Source organism: Periplaneta americana, chromosome 14, assembly GCF_040183065.1.
Source record: "Periplaneta americana isolate PAMFEO1 chromosome 14, P.americana_PAMFEO1_priV1, whole genome shotgun sequence".
Taxonomy (NCBI): Eukaryota; Metazoa; Arthropoda; class Insecta; order Blattodea; family Blattidae; genus Periplaneta; species Periplaneta americana.
Window position 1 is genome coordinate 68855070 of NC_091130.1, and position 17364 is coordinate 68872433.

General features: G+C 36.2%; 1 protein-coding gene across 3 annotated transcripts in view; it reads left to right on the forward strand.

Annotated features, from left to right (window-relative positions):
• The first annotated feature begins 2095 nt into the window (after positions 1-2095).
• The window catches only part of LOC138713411 (kelch-like protein 12), a 53536-nt gene continuing 38267 nt past the window's right edge, over positions 2096-17364 (forward strand). For all 3 annotated transcript variants that reach the window (XM_069845495.1, XM_069845494.1, XM_069845496.1), the window contains exons 1-5: positions 2096-2428; positions 3155-3277; positions 5751-6052; positions 10455-10626; positions 12440-12637. In XM_069845495.1, coding sequence (XP_069701596.1) covers positions 2243-2428; positions 3155-3277; positions 5751-6052; positions 10455-10626; positions 12440-12637 — 981 coding nt within the window. In that variant the 5' untranslated portion in view covers positions 2096-2242. The remainder of the gene's footprint in view (positions 2429-3154; positions 3278-5750; positions 6053-10454; positions 10627-12439; positions 12638-17364) is intronic.

Sequence of the window (17364 nt, forward strand, 5' to 3'; positions counted from 1 at the left end):
AACTGTGTGAGAGTTTGCCACGACTTGAAGAGTGAAGTGCAGAACGACCCTAATTTTCTTAAAAGAATTGTGACTGGGGATGAGTCTTGGTGCTATGGGTACGATCCAGAATCAAAGCAAGCATCAAGCCAGTGGAAAACTCCAAATTCACCACGACCCAAGAAAGCACATCAAGTGCAATCCAATATGAAAACAATGTTGATTTGTTTTTTTTATGTGAATGGCATTGTCCACAAAGAGTTTGTTCCGCCAGGACAAACAGTGAACCAACACTTCTATTTGGATGTGTTACAAAGATTATAAGAGAGTGTGCGATGAAAACGGCCTGAAATGTGGAGAAATGGGAACTGATTGCTTCACCACGACAATGCTCCAGCCTACACAGCTCTGACGTTCCAACAGTTTTTGACAGACAACAACATGGTGCTTGTGCCTCATCCACCCTACTCACCCAATCTGGCTCCATCGGACCTTTTTTTGTTTCCACGGATGAAGAAATGTCTGAAAGGAAAGTGATTCAGTGATGTAGATGACGTCAAAGAAAACAGCTAACGGCTTTGATATTATCCTGCCTCAAGAGTTCCAGCACTGTTTTCAGCAGTGGCAAAAGCGTTGGGACAAGTGCATTAATGCACATGGACAATACATTGAAGGGGACTAAAGTACTGTGAATGTAGAGTTCAATAAAAATGCAAAAAAAAAAAATCCACTTTTTTTGGGTCCTCCCTCGTAGATGGGCCTACCACCTAGGAACATATAGACGTAGAAAGCTCAAATGTGGAAAACATGGAACTGAGCCCTTTCTTAAATGACTGATTCAATTAACACTTAAAATCTGGGAATATCTGGGAACAAATTATTAACTTCGGGGACATTCGGGGGGGAGGGGCGAATTTTGTTCGGGGACAAAAGCAAAATTCGGAGACTGTCCCTGGGAAATAGGATGTTTGGTAACCTTATATTACATTCGAAGTCGATTGCTGCCGAGCAACGTAACTATAATAAGAAATTATATTTCTGCTATAACTGATTAACTGTTACAGTTAAGTACGTTTGGACAATATTTAAAAAAATATCGCCGGGATGATAGGACTTCTTTGCCCCAGTATTCAAACGAGCGCAGGGGAAACAACCCCTGCTCCCCCCTCCCCAGGAATCGACGCAGAACGGTAAGTTTTTAATATCTTAATGGCGGAATTATATATTTTATATTCCGAAGTGATATATATATAGTGTTAAAAGTTGTGTAATCAAGATAGATATATAGTCCACACCTGTGGAGTAACGGTCAGCGCGTCTGGCCGCGAAACCAGGTGGCCTGGGTTCGAATCCTGGTCGGGGCAAGTTACCTGGTGGAGGTTTTTTCCGGGGTTTTCCCTCAACCCAATACGAGCAAATGCTGGGTAATTTTCGGTGCTGGACCCCGGACTCATTTCACCGGCATTATCACCTTCATTTCATTCAGACGCTAAATAACCTAGATGTTGATACAGCGTCGTAAAATAACCCAATAAAAAAAAAGATAGCTATATAACCTTAAGGGCATATCGGAGGGGAAAGGAACTGGCCACCCTATTCCATTATCTTCTGGCTTAGTTGCCTCATGAGTAATGCCTTATTGGTGTCACTTATGAGGTTAAAAACCTGTCATTGGGCAGTTGACTAAACAACAATGGCATATCGTTTGTTGGATGAATAAGTTACAAAACGATAATTTCGTACGACTTGATATGATATCAAACGGAAAGAACAAGCGGCTTCATCTATTAAAAGTAGAAGTTGGAGGATATTAATTTAAAAACGGAACCTAATTAATGGAATAATATCAAAATGTAATACGGCAATAGGAGCATATTTATCTATTAAACCACGGCCGTGATTATCGTTAATGTTTTCAGTATTGAACGTAGATGGCACTGTCATGTTGCTTGCTAGTGCTGCCATCTCATCCGAACGTAATCAAATAGCGGTTTCTATAACTACTACTTTTAATTGTAATTTACCGTTTTTAAAGATATGTAAATTGAATATTAGCTTATATTTTATTTACATATAGATATGGGCAAGTGTGTAGAGGAACATGATCTCTACCTAACATCGGTGCAACCACCCATACAAGAACTGGGTCGGGTTTAACCTTGTACTGACATAATGTGGGAAGACAAGAAATAGAGAATAGTTTTGGCATAACAGCCTAATTCCATACATATGAAGTAACATACGCTTTTACCGAATAATAATAATGTTATTAGCACCTATAGGTCAGTCAATTTTAGGAGGTGATAATAGTGTACCAACAAACCGGTTGCCATACAACAGTAGGCAACGCAAACCAAGTATTGACAGTGATTCAAGTTCAGCGGCTGACAGTCCTGATGGACCTGCTGCTGATGAGTATAAGTTTGTTGAAACATCGCATTCTCAAGAGGTAGACTAGCTATATACACATATCATGACTAGTAGTTATAAGTCGCATGTAAAAAATATTGTCACAATCTAATGTGAAAATAAAATATCTTTTAATACAATACAAAAAAACATTAGAAAAACGTATTAGGCTAAACTAGCGCTGAGGTGGTTCCCTTCGTACTCCGCTTATACACCTTGCATATATGATCAACTGCATCACCACAAAAAAAATCACTTATAAATTCAACGATTTTCACTTCCGAAATCACCTGAACTACCTCAACGATAGTATCATTGTGTCAAAATATGACATGATAATTAAGGAGTCCCCCAATTTATGAGTGTGTGACACAACAATTTCATTGCCGGTAGGAGTAACTCTTAAGTCAAATGGCCCAATCCTCAAAAGTCAGATACCGGTAATAGATGTATGATGAATTACAATTAGTTTAAACCAGTGGTGATATTCAAGAAGTTTAACAACCAGTTCTCTCATGTGTACCTACTTTAAACATATACGGTATATGTACATGGTAATTGCAAATATTACCCGTGATGGGAATATATTCCCACCACGATATTACCTAGAAATAATTTAACAACTGGTGCGAACTGGCCGAATATCACCACTGGTTTATATCATTATAATCTTACAGGAATTAAATAATCTAGATAGCTAAGTAGGTCAACAGCTTATTAGTTAATTTTTATGTAGGTAAATAATCTATGTTTTAATTGTTCACAGGTATTGTTGGGTTTAAATGAATTAAGAAAGGAAGGTCATTTCTGTGATGTGACATTATCTGTAGATGGAGTAAAATTTCCTGCACATAGAAATGTTTTAGCGTCGTTTAGTCCATATTTTAAGGTAAGAATTTTATGTGTATTCTTATACTACATTAATATCTAGGCTTGAATGTGGAATTTTGCATTCCTAGAAAAATAATGTAGCCTAATTATTATGATACACAGGTACTATTAAAATCGGGATCTAATAAGGAACAATGGTTTCATATCAGTTGCCTCGAGCAGTGCAGGTAATTTTGTCTCATTCTTTACCCTCTGCAGTCGAATCCAATACCGTAGTTAGCAAATGTAGAATAAAAAAAGGAGGAAATTTTCGGTTAAGGTAGGGATTCCAGATTTTAAATCCCAAAAAGCGGGACACTTCAAAAAAAAAATTAAATCAATTATGGGATAGGCGGCCTACTGACCCTTTAAATGACATTTCCAGCTGTACCACTGCTAGAAGACAAGAATGCTGCCTCTCCTGGATCCTGCGAACTATATTTTTCAGATCCATATGTCTGAGTCAAAACCATACGATTTTTCGAAAGGGAAGTCAAAAAAAATCCCCACACTTATAGTCACTGAAATGATGTTTTTCTGTAATTACAGCTTGAAACACCCGAAAAAAATACACTTTTCTCTTCGGTGACATCTCACTATCTCTAAAGAAAGAACCTAACGGCAAGTATTTACTTGCCTTCCTTCAATCATATACTGTTTAACAGTTAAAATTTTATTTGAGAAGTGCAGGTAGCTGGTGATATGACAGTCACGTGATCAAGAGGCAGACTCATTGTTGTGAATAAGTAGTAGTTTAAAAACAAAGTAGGAAATTTATTTAAATATAATATATTTTTATAGCTATGTACTGTAGCTTATATTACAAGTATATAAATATAATATTCAAATATTTTGTACGAACACCTATTTGATTTCCATTGTTTTTACATATTTTATTAAGTTCCCTGCCTACTTCCTGTTCGTGGACACATCGTTAAACTGATGTGATATAATGCAACAATAATTAAAAAAAGGCTACAAAAATGACCTGGGATTCAAGTCAGTTCATGAAATCATAAAGCAAAATGAGATATAGAAAAGCAATATCAAAAAGCAGTGCAAATATAGGTCCCATGAGACATCTAGGCGGGACATGGTACAAAGATTTCAAAATCAGGATGTCTGTGATCCCTAGGTTAAAGTGTTGAATCCGTGACAGTAACATGTGCCATTCTTATAGTTCCAAATCGTATTGTGTACAGTATGAATTCACTTACACAACACAATACTCGCTATTGGTCACGGACACATAATATATTCGTCACTGTACTTATCGCACACACAATGTTACTGGTACAGATCATTTGTAAAGTTGAATAGGAATAATTAGTTCGCAAGGCTGACAAGATTCTTGTGCATGTGCCAACTAAGGAAAAAAGAGGTAGTGGTACCATGGTTCCAAAAGAGAGCCTATCTAATAAACTACGTTTTGTTTTGTAGCATAATTTTCAACAATATATTACCCCTGGATTGATCCTGTAGGCCTACAATTGGCAAAACTCCGTTGTAGGAGATTACTAAATCTTACTGCTGTGCTGGAGGTGGAGTCTGGAGTTCCCTTCCATTAATCTGAACCATTGTCACTACAGATTGACAAGTCATCTGACGCATCACTGTTATCAGTATGCGCTACTATTGGCTGAGTTAGGAAAGAGGAGGTGAATAATATATTGTGTCACTCTTTAAGATTGACGCATGCGCAGACCAACGGAGTTTTGTAAGTTGTTCCCCTATAATAATATTGTACTGTATTAGATGTGTTATACTCATTTGTCTCTTTAGTGTAATCCTAATTTCATAAGTTGGCACATTCTAACATTTCTTGATATTTCAGATGTAAAGAATGAGGTGTCTGTTTTGTCGAAGGGTCATAACATAATAATGTAAAAAAAAAATACGAAAAGGATAGATGGTATGTGAGGCAGCTTAATGAGGCAATGTGTACAACAATATGAAACTATTACATTTATAATAAGAGCCGACATTATACAACAATATGAAATATTATTAAATTTATAATAATAGCGGTATACTGTATGTCACTGTCACAGATTCAACACTTTTACCACAAAACAATAATAATAAAAAAGGACTTTTCATCCCTCCTCTGGCAAACTAGCGAAACTGACAAATAAGTGACCCTGCACATAAGGTCTATATTGTGCTATTAAATAGTACAATGTAGACCTTAAGTGCAGGGTCGCTAATTTGTCACTTTCGCTAGTTTGCCAGAGGAGGGACGATACATAAATTACAGAAAGAACATAATCAAAATTATGTTTGTAGGAAAAATTACAATGTTTAGTAATTGTAAGAGGAAAGGTCATTATACATAGTTACATTTTAAAATACTGTTATCATGTTCCAACTTGAATTTTGTGAATCATTTTTGGGAATAAAGTAAGTGTAGAAAAAAGCTCAAATAAAATTTCATTATGATGTAATCTCTTTACTAATGAAAATATGGTATATAGGTATTTATTGTTTTACAGGCTATGTTTACAAACAAGCTTGCAGAGTCTCGGCAGACAGTTGTAGCGGTGAATGGTGTGGAAGCAACTATGATGGCATTGTTGCTAGAATATGCATATACTAGCACAGTAGTGATCACTAGAAACAATGTCCAGTCGCTCCTGTCAGCTGCCAACCTCTTGCAGGTGTTGCCTGTCAGGGATGCAGCATGTCTGTTCTTGGAGCGACACATGGACACAAGCAACTGTGTTGGTATCCACTGCTTTGCTGAGACACATGCCTGTACTGATCTCCAGATTAAAGCAAGACATTTCACACTCAAGTACGTGACACTAACTTTAGTCAAATTTAAAATGACAGAATCTCTTATGATAAATCAGTTGATTTATTGCAAAAAAAAACTTATAAAACATACACAGGAAACTTGAATTGCACAGAGTTGCACAGATTTTCGGGAAATAGATAAATCCAAAGGATAGATATCAAAATTGTTTAATCTCATTGTAACCTGGCTTTTTCAGCACTCACTATATCAGTGGTGGTAACTTTTACTCCTTACACTGTCCCACGATATAAAAATAATGTCTGACTCGGAATTATCAACAATCACAAGTTATTAAAACTTAATACCTCTAATATAGAACAACAGATTACCGCTTATTCTGTAAAGGGTGGTCTTAAGACATTGAAAGCTACCTAATTGTGTTTACGAGGAAATCTCCAAATCCTGCGAACAGTTAATAGTGCATTATGCAACGAGCTATAATGGTAGTAATTAAGACGCGAGTATGTTTATGAAACAAGCGCAAGCGAGTTTCATAATTTTCATACGAGCGTCTTAATTACCATTATAGGCAAGTTTCATACGACTTTTTATGCTCGACCATATTTCTAACTTGAAATTATTTATAAGTATTCATGTTATTCTTATCTGACTGGGGAGCAGAACTGACCTTGTGCAATATCTCGTAAATTGTGAGATGTGCGCAGACGCGAAAGTATTTATTTTTTCCGAGAAACAAATGTCATTGACCTTGATATAATCTAGAGAGTAAAATAAACATTAATCTTGATATAACCTTGAAATTGATTTAGACATTGAAAAACGAGATGACAAATTGAATTTATTTGAATATTATTTACAATTAACGCTAATTATTATAGTAACAGAACATAACCTTCTGCGACAGTATTCGATTTCCAGCCTCTGTGACATTTTGCTAGTTGTCTTTCGATTGCATATCCGAGAATAATCGATACTTGCGCTTTCATATTGCTACAGTGGTGTTTTCTGATTGGTGGAACACCTGAACTTTAATGAATAGGTGTACTTTAATGAGGTCCATTAAAGGGCTGCTACCAGGTGTATAATTACTACATTTCGGCATGGTCGAGCATAAAAATTTAAATTCCATAGGTTGCAGGACACCTGCCTGGTTAATAATTTGTAACAGTAATAATATTAATTCTTTTCATTAAGTACAATAAATATCCTCTGATTGAGATTCTGGCTGATATGTACTAGTACATCTATTATCAGGCAGTACATCTCACTTTACAATATGTGTCAGAGGAAGAACAATTGTTTGTATGCATCTAAAGTGTGACTAATGCAATGTGTAGCTAGTCGGCAATGTATGCAATGGAGGGGGAAAGGAACTGGCCACTCTACCCCATTATCTCCTGGCCTAGTTGCCTCATAAGTTGTGTCTTCTTGATATTACTTGTGAGGTTCAGACCTGTCTTCAGACAGTTGATTAAACAACAACAAGTATAATAATAATAATAATAATAATAATCGTAATCGTAATATGTATTCTTTGCAATGTAATTTTATCTGAATTTCGTAATATGGACGGGTATTATAATTTGTAATGGTTTCAAACACTTCCATTAAAGATTAATTTTGTGGATATTGCATATTATCATATGTATAACGAGAATGATATCTGTTGAGCCAGAAATATTTGAAACAAAAACCTTTTAAGTTTATTTTATTTTTCTAAGATACTGAAATTCTTTCTTAAATTTATTACACATGTGGCATCCAATTCTTGAGATATACCGGTGTGTAACAGTTATAATGTGATTTATTTATTTGTAATATTTATATATACAGTAGTGTGTAAATTAATCCGAGCAACGTAATTACTTATGCAAAAACACTCAAACGGGATAAAAAAAAAAAGGATCTAAGACATACCTCAGTTATCTATGTGGCCTCCCTTGTTCCTAATAACAGCTCTGAGACGATTTGGCATGGATTCCACTAATTTCCCACAAATATTCTTCATTTCTTCATCGCAAAACCATACACCAATGAGGGCAGAAATCATCTTCTCCTTTGTAGAACAATCCATTTTTTGCATTCTTCTTTTGCAAATTGACCACAAGTTCTCAATGGGGTTGATGTCGGGTGAGTTGCCTGGCCAGGGGAGTACCTGAATATTCTTCTTGTTGAAGAATTCTGTAGTTTTTCGAGACGTATGGCATGGTGCCAGGTCTTGTTGGAACACACCTCTGCCATCCGGAAATGATTTTTGCAGCTGGGGTACGATTCTGGTTTCCAATAAGTGAATATATTTGTCAGAATTCATCATTCCCTTGATAGGTATTAATGCTCCAGGCCCTTCGTGTGTAAAACAACCCCAAAACATTACTTTAGGGGGGTATTTGGGTGCTTGTTGGAGATGAGCTGCTGTTACTTTTTCGGATCCTTTCCGTACGTAAGAAACACGGTGGCCATGGACCTCGAAATGAGACTCATCGGAAAAAAGTACATTCTTCCAGTCATTCACTGTCCAGTGTTGATGTAATTTTGCCCACATTAAGCGTTTTTTGCACATAATAGGGGTTAGCAGTTGCTTCTTAATAGGCTTACGAGCCCTTCATCCAGCTTCCAAAAGCCTACGCCGCACTGTTGTGACGTGAATATTCGTCCCATTGGTAGCCATTAACTCGCGGGTTAAGTCGACAGCAGTTAGTCTAGGATTTAATTTACTTTTCCTGACAATTAAACGATCATCTGCAGGTGAAGTCTTCCTTTTCTGGCCACAGTTTCCTTTTTTCTGGGGTGTGATGGATCCAGTCTCCCTGTATCGTTTTATGATCGAATTAACAGTAGCCAAACCGATGTGACATTCTGCAGCAATTTGCCTCTGTGTCATAGAATAATGCTCTGCTAATATTATTATTTTAGACCGTTTTCGTGGAGTTGTATCCATTTGTGAAGACGACAGAATGTACACAGGATTGCAGTATAAAGTCTTCAACACAACTGAAATGCTTATAAGTACAAAACGACAGGCAAAATGTCACATATTATAAAAAAAATAGTAACGACAGACCTTCAAAATGGAATTACATGTACTACAGATGTCAATTAAAGCGGTATGAGCAGCTGTGAGGCCAACAATGACAGAAAATGTAAAAATATGTCATATTCGGATTAATTTGCACGCTTGTCTACTGTCAAATAGAAACAGCTTAGTTACAAATATCATGCATATGTTCATTTCGAGGAAGAAATAAAAAAGAAATATGTACGAATAGCTTAGTTATAAATGTCATGAATATGTTCATTTCGAGGAAGAAATGAAAAAGAAATATGTACGAATACAAGAGTTAACACTGTTAAAAATAGGTTAGATGCAAACTTTCTGTCTCTTAATATTAATAAAACAGCCGTTATATATTGAAAATAATTTCAAAATAAGGTGATTAGCCTATGTAGTAAGCAACGGCCAGGACGCCATCTCCCCCGCAACAGAGTTCCAGGGTAATACTTTACCATTAGAGTTTAAACAGGCTGACAGTAATCATATCAGTCATAAAAAAAAGTTGAAAATTTAATTAAAATATATGTATACATTTCGATACTTGCCCCCACAACTAGAGACATGAGTCTAGATGAAGTAATTTGGTAATGTATGCACCCTTAACCTCTCTTATGGGAAGATGATCTGGCCGATGCTTACTACATAATTACCCAAAATAACTTTACATATGGATATTGTTCAAATAATAATCCTTGCTTATGTCCGACAAATTCTTACATGTGAACAGGTAAAATATTTAGGCATTATAATGGCCTTATCTGTGGTGAGAAAAACATATAGATTATCTTTGCTTTAAATTAAAAAAACATATATAAATTTTACCAGCTACATTTCCTTCTATAGTAGTGTAATGCGGTCTGTTTATTAGCTTTAATCCAGTTGGTACTTCAGTAGGGAGCATTTTGATTGTTCAATATATTACCACACAATCAAGTACTTGTTACATTATCATGCTTATTCTACAAAACATGCTATTTCTCTTCCACTGATTGAACCTAAATATAGTACCGAATCTAGTCTAAGGGCATAGCTTTATTTTGGCCTAAGATTATACAAATGTTATTAATAATTATCCATACCTAATATTAATAAATAATTTTGATGTAGTCGTAAGAATATTGCCTTCATTTATATTATAATAAAATCTTATTTCATTTTGTACCGTGTTTATATTTTTATATTATCTTAATGTATATTTCTACTTTTGCCTTTTCAAGAACACTCTAGAGCATAAGCTTTGGCTTTATCAGGAGTGAGCTAATTATAAATTGTATTATTTTAAATGTTTGTAAGTTAAAACAGCTTAATAATAATAAAATAAATGTTATGATGACAATTGCCTATCTCTTATTCATATACTGTGTTTTGTAATGAACTCATATGCAGGAATTTCTGGGATGTTGGTCACGGAGAGGAGTTCCTAAGCTTAACACCGACAAAATTAGTGGAATTCATAAGCAGTGACGACCTGCAAGTAGAACGTGAGGAGACTGTATTTCAGGCAGTTATTCGATGGTTCAATCACAACCCAGAGCAGCGTCGAGCAGACTTTCATAAGGTTTGTAGATCACATGGATGTCTTAAACAGCACAAAGTAATAAAATTAAAGCATAAAATCAGAAGTTTAGTTAAGTATACGTCTTCATTAAGTTCGTTCTTATATTTAACGTCTTCCCTTACTATTTATTTTACGAGTTTTGTGAAAAAAAGTGTCATATTTTTTTATTTTCGTAAAGAGGTCATTTAATATTGCAGAATCACTGTACATCACTAATTTTCTTACATACTTAAAAAATCACTATGACGTAGACAATGGGACTCAAACGAGTTAACTTGGGTTAATAAATTTTGACACATGTTAGCAACCCGAGTTAACTCGGGATAATAAGGGAAGTGGTTAATTAAATTTTAAAGAATTAACATATTCAGTACAGCCACACTCGGTGATCTAGTGGCTACTATTGTTGGTTACTCAGGAGAAGACAAGTGGAAGGAATGTAGCCTTCATGACTATGGGTGCTGACTGTAACAACCACTCAAATATGAATTCCAGCAGCCAGGGTATTATTCATGCCGAAAACATTAGTTACAATAAGCATATGAAAATTAATGGATACTAATTATTTTAATGAAATAAGTATTAATAATTCCTTAATCTAGTATGAATTATAATAAAATAGTTCTCTTCCTAAGCACAAGAGCAATGATCAGCAACTGATAAAGTTGCCATATTTGTTAATGAATAGATTGCTATTTCATCACATAATGTAAGCATTCATATCACTAACTTACTTTCACCTGCCATTTCATCTGTACTCTTCATCTCCTGAGTAACAGACTATATCGTCGTTGTTCTTGCAATAACTCCTATGTGCAAAATATAACATTTTTCAGTAGGAAGAAAAAACATTTGTTCCTTCTATGGCAGTAGTGCATAGAAGATTGTGAATTCTTACATTTTCGAAAGAAAGAAATATAATTACATATAATAATAATAATCCGTGGCGCTACAGCCCGTGAAGGGCCTAGACCGACCAGCTGGCTGCTGGCCTCACGCCCACATGCCGAAGCAGAGGTGGACGATCATCCAACCTGAATGAGGTATCGTGTGGTTAGCACGATGATCCCCCCAGCCATTATAGCTGGCATTCGCAACCGGATTTTGCTACCTATCATAGCTCACCAAGTGCATCATGATGCTGGGTGGGCACCGGTCCGAAATTTCATGAGAAAATTTCTTCCCCCATGAGGTCTCGCACCAGTACACATTCAGTAACACAAGTCCTAGGCAGGATACCTTAGACCACAACGCCGGGATAATTACAAATAGGAGATTTTATTATTTGTTGTATCACTATTTAAGTTATTTAATAGAGCAAAAAACTTAAAATCGATAAATATGTCACGTAGGAATTATTGCAGGAACAACGATGATATGCTTCATGCTTGCCTCTGGACTCAAGGTACTGATATGTAGTTAAATCTCAACAGAGGACAATGGACTTCTAACAGAAAAAAATCTTAAGTGCAACTTTCATCATCTAAGATATATTCTGGCATTTATTTCTCTTTATCTGGACAACTTCTAGCCCCATTTGGTCAATGGGGCTTTACTACACTTTTACTCGTTTGCATATACTGTACTCTAGAAAAAGCAGAACATTTTTATGCATGCCACTCAATGAGTCAAGTGCTTGGTAACTGAAAATTGTATTTATGTAAATTAATATTGTTTTTTAAACTGTTACATGCATCACTTAGCATGATGCATGTTCATATTCATAAAAGAAAGTTGTAAAAAGTGCGATTACATATAACTGAGCATAGTGTATTGCTTTTATTAGTAGACACTTAATGTAATATGCTTTCAGGTTCTTGAACATGTTCGTTTGCCACTTCTGAGTCCCTACTTCCTGCATGATTGTGTAGAAAGTCAAGCTGTAATACGCCAATCTCCCGAATGCAGACATCTGGTAGAAGAAGCCAAAATGTTCCACCTGCTTCCTGACAGGCGTGCAGAACTGCAGACTCCACGCACTAAGCATCGAAATAGTGCTGGTACTATACAGGTGATTGTCTTACACAGTAAAATAAAGGTAGATTTCTCTGAAAGTAAGTATAAGCAAGGGTTCATTATGTATGTCCATACATTTATGAAAGATTGAAAATAATAGTGAATGAAATATAAGCTGATAGTAGTGAACTAGAACTACATCAACTGTGATTTTCTCCAAAATTAAGAATCACGTTTGTTTATTTTTTGACGAGTATGGGGGGGTCTCTAGTTTGTGAGTAGAAAACAACCTAAGACTAATAACAAGAGGTAAAGTTTTGGAACGTACGTAATTTCTAATGTGATATGTGTACACAAAGAGCCAATCTGGATAATATCAAACTGCCACAATCACTGGCTGAATGAGGAAATGCTGCCACAATGAATTGGGCAGAAGGTGATGTCATGCCGTGAGGAGAAATACAGTGTGACATTTGGAAAATGGGACTGGTGTTACGAGGCATGAACTGGTGCTGCTGTGAGAAGTAAATATGAATCCAAAGAGAATTGTTTCTAGAGTGCTACACAAGATCACCATACATGGAGGGGCCACCCTGCCAGTAGTATGAAGTCTCTAAATATCAAAGATTGTTTGTAGTCTTCTTATGAAGGAGTTCATCCTGTTTGCTTTGCCTGTGAAGCTTCTTCCTCTGAAGATGTGCGTCCACTCTCCGTCCATTTTTAGGATGCCTTCCTTTCTTCCCATCTAAGGGTATAGGCACCGTGCATGGGTCTCAAAATCGTACTGGTGGCGCCGCGCAGTGTCTCAATTCCTAATTAACTACAGGCTCGCAGTCATTCACTAGTCATGTGTGATATAGAAATTAAATGCGGCTTTCTACCGATAAAAAGTTGTAATATCAGTAAGAATGGGTTCATTGATTCATAGTGTTCTGCCCAAGGGCGATCTTTCACTGCAAACCCAGCATTCTCCAGTCTTTAATTATTTTATAGACTCAGTGGAAAGTTCAGTACTGCTAGAGGAGTGTAAAAATGTAACTACAAAGTTCCTGAAATATCAGTGAAGTTGTTTGGCATTTAAATCAGATTTCAGACCATTGAATGAGGGTGAACAGTCATATTACGGCACATTGATATACTTACATTTGATGTCATGACGTGTGTAATATTTATATGTGTATAGTGTCTCTATAAATTACATATTTTAATGTGATTTAATTCTAAAAGTAGTCTTAATTACACTTCCTGAATAATGGGCGATTGCAAATTCTCTAAAACACAACACATAACGAACAATATCAACATACCATCTCTGATTGAGGTTCTGGTTGAGATGTACATCTGTTATCAGGCTGTACATCTCACTTGACGATATGTGTCAGAGGAAGAGCAATATTGTTTGTATGCATATGAAGTCTGACTAGTGTAATTTGTAGCTAGTCGGCGATATATGCAATGGAAGGGAAAAGGAACTGACCACTCTACCCCATGATATTCTGGCCTAGTTGCCTCATAAATGGTGTCTTGTTGGTATCACTTATGAGGTTCAGACTTCTCTTTGGACAGTTGAATAAACAACAAGATCAACATGTGGAAGCAGTTCAATTGATATAGTAGTGTGTAAAATGTTATACTGTATATTTTAATTCGCTGAATGCACCTTTCAACATGAATTCGAACACTGGCAACGCTGTAAGTAGTTTCGACTTCTTCAGCTGTTAATTTATCATCATGCAGATACGGTGGAGTAACAACAATGATCCCTTTATCGGAGAGGTTTGTTATTATTCCGGGAAAACCTGACTTCATCACTATCTTCTAATAAAGTCAATAATCCGCAATCAGTTGTTATGAATGTGTCACTCGATCTGCCTCGGTAGCATTTAGATTTGAAGGCCACCATCTGATCCACATTGGGTGGCTGTTCCACTTCTTAACAATTAATTATTGTCACTCTACATTTTTCAATATTGCAGACATTGTTTCCTGAATACTTTCTCTGCTAGGCCAAAACCCAAAATTACAGTAACCATTGTGGATATCAACAACATTAAAGTGGCGGTAAAAATAAATTATAATTATAATTGTACGATTAACTCCGAACATCACCCTCATAGGAGACTACGACAATCCAGTTTTCATTTTAATTGGAAAATATGAGTAGACGATTTTCTTTACTAATCTTACTCTTGCACAGAATTTTTCGAAAGCTTTCGATGTGAAATTCACTAATAAAAATGGCAAAAATAATAGGCTTAGTATGGTCTACATCTTGTGGCGTTTCGATTATCTATGATAGCTATTTTTGGGTTAAATGATAGAATTGGAAATATTTCTTATTATGATTCTACGATTATGATTGTTTCAATTGGCAGCAATTTTAACAATATATTCGAAACCACAAATGTCACTCCCTTTAAGTCTGGTAGTTCTGTCTCATATTTTATTGTAGAATAATTTCGGAAACCTTGCATTTCATTAAACATATCATCTGTTCCTGAACGCTTGTCAAAAAATTTCATATGTGACTTCAGTTCGGCATGTAATGGAATAGACACTTGAGTAGACAATTCACACAATTCAATTGTGAAAGAAAAAACAAAATCACTAAGAATGGTTTCATTTACTTCTGCCTGTATGGCTACTTCATTTTCCGAAATAACAGTCAGATTGCGTGTACTTGTGCTTACAGGAATAATCGTAATATTGAAGGTAATCAAGATCATCAGTGTACGTCTTGTGCATTCTTACAATTGGAATTGTGTAAAGTTTCCGCTGAATTGAAGACTGCGTGGGAAATTATACGGATTCTCCAAGAAAATGCAAACCAAATAGCTACCAACCAAGCCCACACAATGGCGCCTAGGCATAATGTTTCCACTGTTGAAACTTGGTCTCAACCTGATCGAAAAAGAGGTAGAAATATTCGCACCAGCCTTGTGGAAAATATACCTACAAGTAATAGATTTACTCCTCTACAATACGAAGAACGGCATCAGATGAGTGAAGAAGGGAAAAAAGTTGATGGAGAAGGAAGTAGGCCAATAGCAGCGAAAGCAGTGAAGCAAACCAGTTCCAGTAGGCCTAATTTTAGCACACGTAAAAAACATAAAATACTGGTAATAGGTGATAGTCATGCCAGAGGGTGTGCATCTGAGCTAAGGTTACATGTGAATGAATATACGGAAGTGAGTGCTTTAGTAAAGCCTGGTATGTGCCTGGACGTTATAACAACTTCTGCAAAAGAAGAGATGAAGAAAATGACCAAAAAAGACACGGTAGTGATCTGGGGAGGTTCCAATGATATAGCCAGGAACAACACAGACAATGGACTACGTCATCTACAACAATTTGTGGAAAGAAATGACCAAACCAATATCATAGTAATGAACGCTCTACATAGACATGACCTTCCTACAACATCATGTGTCAACAGTGAGGTTGTAAATTTCAAACAGGAAACTGAAAAAGAGACTAAAAGTGTACAATCATGTAAAGGTAAATGAAATAGACTTAAATAGAGACAATTTCACTAGACATGGCTTACATTTGAATGGTAAAGGAAAGGAGGCAGCAGTGAGAAAAATAGCAGCGATATTACATAGCAAGTTAATACTCCCGAGTACCCCCATTGCTCTTCAGTGGAATGACGATCAGTCCCAGGGATTGGATCGGCCAAATGATGAGACCTGCACGAGAGCTTCTTCGCGATCTAGTAAAGCACCTGCTCATCTTCAGGATTCTTTATGTCCAAGTTTATCCCGGAAGAAGAGACAAAGGAGTCTGTCAGAGGAGAAGCTGTCGTCACCTGGACTGGATTTGAATTTGGGGGAATTGGAACTACCTCTTCAATGGAAGTCCGACTCGATGGTAGATAATGAAGAAAATCGATGCCTCCAAGAAAGTCTTCAGAGCCCGGAAGCGGCAACTAGATCCTCGGCTCGACTTGTGAAGACGCCTGCCCATCTACGTGATTTTTTATACCAGGGCCACTCACGGAGATTGGAACCACAGACCTAAATAGTGCATGTAAACTTAGCTCTTTCTCATTTGCTGATAAAAAGACTTCTTATAATGCTAACAAAATGGCCTCTGTCACATTAATGCATCAAAATTTTCAGTGCATTAGAAATAAGCTGTATCAATTAGAAATAATCATAAACCATGATTTAAAGAAGTTAGATATCTTATGCTGTACAGAGCACTGGCTAAACACAAAGGAAATAACATACTGTCATATTCCAGATTTCAACCTTTCAAGTTACTTCTGTCGAGACACTTACAAAAATGGAGGAACAGCTATTTTTGTGAGACAACATTTATCACATATAGAAAAAAAGAATACGTATTATCTAAACCAAGACAAAGTATTCGAACATGCTGTGACTGAAATTAGCGGTCAGGATTATAATTTAACTGTAGTGTGTGTCTATAGGTCCCCAGATGGCTGTATAAAAACCTTTTTAGAAAAGTTGGAACTTCTTTTAAATCACCTAAAAAGCAAAAAGAAACAATTAATTTTGTGCGGTGACTTCAACATAGATTTTTTAAATAGTGATGCTACCATAACAGAATTCAGATCGCTAATTCGATCATATAATCTGATAGAAACAATAGACACTCCAACTAGAATAGCCTCTAATTCTAAAACATGCCTAGACCAAATAATTATTGACCATGATTCTTATCCATTCTCAGTAGGAAATATTGATATGGGTATCGCAGACCACAATGCTATATTCTTAAATATTTATGCATTTGAAAACCCTAAACCAAATAGCA